The 5147-nt window shown below is 42.6% G+C and overlaps 1 protein-coding gene across 1 annotated transcript; it reads right to left on the bottom strand.

The window, feature by feature from the left end:
• Positions 1 to 2110: 2110 nt before the first annotated feature.
• On the bottom strand, positions 2111 to 2503 carry LOC137572047 (uncharacterized). Its single transcript, XM_068283827.1, has one exon. The coding sequence runs from the start codon at positions 2501 to 2503 to the stop codon at positions 2111 to 2113; it is 393 nt and encodes a 130-aa protein (XP_068139928.1).
• Between the last annotated feature and the right edge of the window lie 2644 nt (positions 2504 to 5147).

Genomic DNA, 5147 nt, shown 5'->3' on the forward strand with positions numbered 1-5147 from the left:
CAACAAGACACAAACAATTGCAGCCAAGTTAATCAACTAGCTATATAAGGGTGAACTCCTACAAACGTTTGACATCTTGCTTTTGTATGGCTTGGATGTAGACTGCCATTATTCATTTGTACCCTCCCGACCATGGCCAATAACAAAAGAAAAAACATGATATGTTAATATGTACATTCTATTTTATCTCTTTATATAATCATGTTGTAGGAACTTAAAATTCTATAAAAAATAAATTGTTCCTTATTTACTATTATTCGAAAAAAAAAACTTCAATTGCAAAGGTCATTTTTTTCTTTCCGCCGAAGATTAATTCTCCCGTTACATAACTTAAATCTACGCTTTATTTTTAAATGTCATATTTTGTATAGTATTGTAGTTTTTTCGTGTTTTTTCTTTTTTTCTTGCTATGACTTAAGTCGTGATGCAGACTGATGCAAAATAATTAAAATTTTCTACTAGGTTATTCAAAAATATACAACAAAAGATCACAAAATATCGAAGGTATTGAAAAAAGTCACTGGAGCTATATGTTATTGTTGAAAAAGTACATACATATGTACAAGCAAATTGAAAACGATATTGAAAACGGGACCTTACCGAAAATGCTCTCTTTTCTATTCTATCGCTATGTGAGCATCAGTATACGTTTGAGTTCTTTAGTTCTGATCTGACTGCGAGTGCGTGTGGTTCCTCAAAATAAATTGATTGTGAAAACTAAATTCAAAGTGTCTTATTATTTTGCATTTGTGTTGAGTATATATATATAACAATCTAGACTATATTTTCCATAGGTTATGAGCCCAGTTAGCGTATAATAAGAAAATTGTTATATATAAACAAATTTTAAAAATTAATTTTTTTTTGTCAATTAAAAATAATAAGGTTTGAGTTTTCAACAAGGGTATGTATATGTATGTATGTACATGCATGCATGCGTATGTATATGATTTTGCAACAAAAGAAAAAAATTCGCAAGCGTCGATTTCTGGTGAATCGACCATACATGCATGTATGTGTGTATTTTTTTTTTTTTTAATTCCATTTATTACTCATATATACATAAAAACGTAACGTAACATATAAAGAAAAGAGTATAATAACAATAAATTATAGCGTCACCAAACAAAAACTTCAGGCGTAAGACTCCGTCGTACAGACACTGTCCGCACTACTGGGCCATCATTAGTGGTGTAGCAGATGGTCCTTTCTTGAAAATATTGTCGTACTCAACTAAGGAGGTAGCGTGGGACTCCAAAGTCGGCTAGTGCGACTAGGATACGGCTCCATCTGGCCGAGTTGAAGGCGTTCCTTATGTCTAGGGTGGTGACCAGACAATACTCCTTTGTCCCCCCTTTCCATCGACGATCGCGTCCGCCGCAATGTTAACCACGCGTGCAATGGCATCCGTTGCGGACTTGGCCTTCCGGAAACCGAACTGCTGCTCCGAAAGTCCTCCCTTGGCTTGGATGGCTGAGCTAAGTCTTGCGCAAATGAGGGACTCCAGGACTTTGCCTGCCGTGTCCAGGAGGCAGATCGGTCTGAACGAAGACGCTTCGAGCGAAGTTTTCCCTGGCTTCGTTAGCAGGACTAGATTCTGTCTTTTCCATCTGGATGGAAAGGCACCTTCCCTCAGGAAACTTTTATACAAGTCCACAAAGGACTCAGCTTGTAAAGAGACCGCGATCTTCAGTATATGGTTAGGGATTCCGTCGGGTCCCGGAGCCTTCGCTGGTTTGAGTTTCCGGACTATATCAAGTACCTCGTCCACTGTGCATTCCTCTATGTGTGGGTGAAGCAGGGAATGCAGGACAGGCAATTCGTCCACGATTTGAGGGAAGAGGGTATCTACTATGCCTCGGACGGTCTGAGCGTCTTTTGGTGCCGGAGATGTATATGTGTGTGTATGTATGTGTGTGTATGTGTTTTTTTTTTTTTTTTATTTATTAAGAAATAGAAATAGAAATAGAAATAGAAATAGAAATAGAAATAGAAATAGAAATAGAAATATGTACAAGAAGAAAAAGAAAATTTGGAAAAAAGGTTTGCGAGGGGAAGTAGCTCGTAGGGTATTGCTTCACACAAGCGTCCTTCCACCCGCTTCCTGCTCTCAGGTTCGACTCAGCTGCTCCACTCTGCGAAGCTCGGTCATGGCGATGGCCGCGAACTTGTTGAATGCCTCCCAGTTTTCCTTGCGACGAATAATCATTGGGACCAGGTTGGATACAGAAATTTGCTCCACGAGTTCCGCCTCGAGGTGTTCTCGCTCGATGTAGAAGCGTCCGCATCTAAAGAGGACGTGTTCAGCCGTCTCGTCTTCTCCGTTGGCGCACCATGCGCACTCTGGGCTTGTTGCGTGTCTGAACCGGTGTAGGTAGCTACGGAAGCAGCCGTGGCCGCTCACAAGTTTCTTCGAGAAGAAATTTACTTCTCCATGGGCCCTGGCCAACCAGTCTTTTAGACCTGGAATTATCCGATAGGTCCATCTGCCTTTTTGCGACATATCCCACAGCGATTGCCACCTTGCTATCGTTATTTCGCGCGCTTGTACCCGTAGCAATTCTTTATCGCTTGGACTTAATTTTGGCTCTTTTAGTGCCCAAAAGAGTCTCTTTGATTCATTGGCCAGGATTCCGACTGGGATTGCGCTTGCTAGTACCATGGCCGCAGCAGACCCTTAGTGCGCTGATTCTATATATTGAGTCCAATTCTCTGGCGTATGCTTTTGTGGACATTGCTTCTGCCCAAACGGGTGCGCCGTAAAGCATGGTTGCCTTGATTACCCCATGCCACAGCGTTTTACGACTCTGGCTTGGTCCTCTCGTGTTGGGCATTAATCGTGATAAGGCAGAGCAAGCTATTCTAGCCTTTTTGGCAGTTGCTGTGAGGTGATCTTTGAAATTTAGCCTTGTATCAATAAGTACCCCAAGGTACTTTGTTTCCTTTTTGTGATTACTTGCGTGCCGCCGACCTGTATGCTTGCTGTCTCCACTTTTTTTCTACTGCTTATAAGAACAGCTTCTTTTTATACCCTTGCAAAAAGGGTATATTAATTTTGGTCAGAAGTGTGCAACGCATAGAACGAAGCATCTCCGACCATACAAAGTATATATATTCTTGATCAGCACGACGAGACGAGTTCAAATAGCCATGTCCGTCCGTCCGTCTGGATCAACGCAAACTCCTCCTAGACCGTAAGAGCTACAGAGCTGAAATGCAGGCGTTGTATATTTCGGATTCAGCCGGATCGGACCACTATATCATATAGCTCCCATACAAACCCCAAAGTCACGAACAGTGACTTTTCTCAATAACTTCGTTATTTTCTATGTTATTATCGTGAAACTTAATATTAGAGAGTTTATTACGCTTATAAACGACTGTGCCAAATTTGATCAAGATCGGATGACTATATCATATAGCTCCCATAGGAACGATCGGTCGAAAACAGTGACTTTTGTAAATAACTTCGTTACTTTTACCGCGATTGCTTTCAAATTAAACATTTGTTAGTTTAGTATATCTGTTAATGACTGTGCCGAATTTGATAAAGATCGGGTGACTATATCATATAGCTCCCATAGGAACGATCGGGCGAAAACAGTGACTTTTGTAAATAACTTCGTTACTTTTAACGTGATTGTTTTCAAATTAAACATTTGTTAATTTAATATATCTGTTAATGACTGTGTCGAATTTGATAAAGATCGGGTGACTATATCATATAGCTCCCATAGGAACGATCGGTGGAAAACTGTGACTTTGGTCAATATCTTCGTTACTTCCTATGATTGTAGGCCATTCTTTCGCAAACATAAGCCTTTTTAGATAAAACGTTCTTCCACATTGATGGCTAATAGGTAAGGAAAGAGTTACCAAAAAAGTTGCAAGGGTATACAAACTTTGACGCGGTCAAAGTTAGCCCCGGCCCTCTGGTTTATTTTCGGCCCATTGTAGCCAGCCATTGTTGCACTCGAGCGATCCCGTTCGAGCATATTGTCTCTGCTTCACTCAAATTCTTTGCCACACATATTACGGGGAAGTTCTCCTACTATTTGGTCCATGTCAGCGACAGAGTGGGGCTCTGTTCTTTGGTGAGTTTTTAACCTCTTCATTACGATTTTGTACGGTCTGCCCCATACATCGTTTTCCGCTTCTACAAGAATGTCGGGGAGAAGGCGCCTTGTCCAGCTCCCATGGTTTGAGTCACGCCATCTGCGTTGCCTGTTAGTCAGAGTCGTCTCTCTTCTAACTGGCGGCGGATCTCTATTTCTAGCCTCGTTAGCCAAGAGGGCTAGTGGGGCCATATCAGACAGCACCAAGGCGGCATCTTCGGAAACTGTCCTAAACGCGTATATGGTCCTGAGTGCGGATGTTCGGTACGACGATCTGCAGTCCAGGCTGTAGGTGGGGGATGACATCGCTGGGGCCCATATGGCGGCGGCATATAGGATGATGGACCTTACCACCGTCGAGATGAGCCATCTGCTCCTTTGCTTGGGGCCGCCGACGTTAGCCAGAAGCCGAGTTATAGCTGACGTGGCCTTCGCAGCTTTATCTGCGGTATACTGCAGGTGGGCTTTGAATGTCCATCATGACAGGCTTTGATGTTATAGAGCATCCGGCGACTTCGATCCTGCCTGTTTCCACTTTTTTTCCTGCTGCTTATGACCACGGCCTCGGTTTTGTGTGCGGCTATGGATAGTGAGTTTGCCTCCATCCATTCCAGAATCCTGAACACTGCTGCATTGGTGTTTTCTTCCGCCTGCTGGATATCCTTGGCCACAATGACGATGGCGATGTCGTCCGCGAATTCCACTATGCGGGTGTCAGTTGGCATGTCCTCCCTCCTTGTGAAGATGTCAAGATACTTGCTCATCCAGTCTGGTCTACATGAATCTCTTTGGGCTGAGGCAGTTTATACAGCTGCTTATCTGCGAAATAGGTCACCAACTCGAGCCCTGGACTCCAATAGGAGCATGGAATGGTAAGAAACCATCAATAAGTCATTTAAAAGTTTTTGGGTCTATTGCAGTGGCACTGGACAAAGGACATCATACGGGCAAGTTTGATCCAAAGTGCAAAGAATACCGAATGGTTGGTTATTCTCGAAATGCGAAAAGGTATGGAATGGTAAGAAACCATCA

Source organism: Drosophila tropicalis, unplaced genomic scaffold, assembly GCF_018151085.1.
Source record: "Drosophila tropicalis isolate 14030-0801.00 unplaced genomic scaffold, ASM1815108v1 contig_1033, whole genome shotgun sequence".
Classification (NCBI taxonomy): Eukaryota; Metazoa; Arthropoda; class Insecta; order Diptera; family Drosophilidae; genus Drosophila; species Drosophila tropicalis.

Bases quoted from the DNA above. Each gene is read 5' to 3' on its own strand.
- LOC137572047 (XM_068283827.1), bottom strand. From the start codon at position 2,503: ATGTCGCAAAAAGGCAGATGGACCTATCGGATAATTCCAGGTCTAAAA.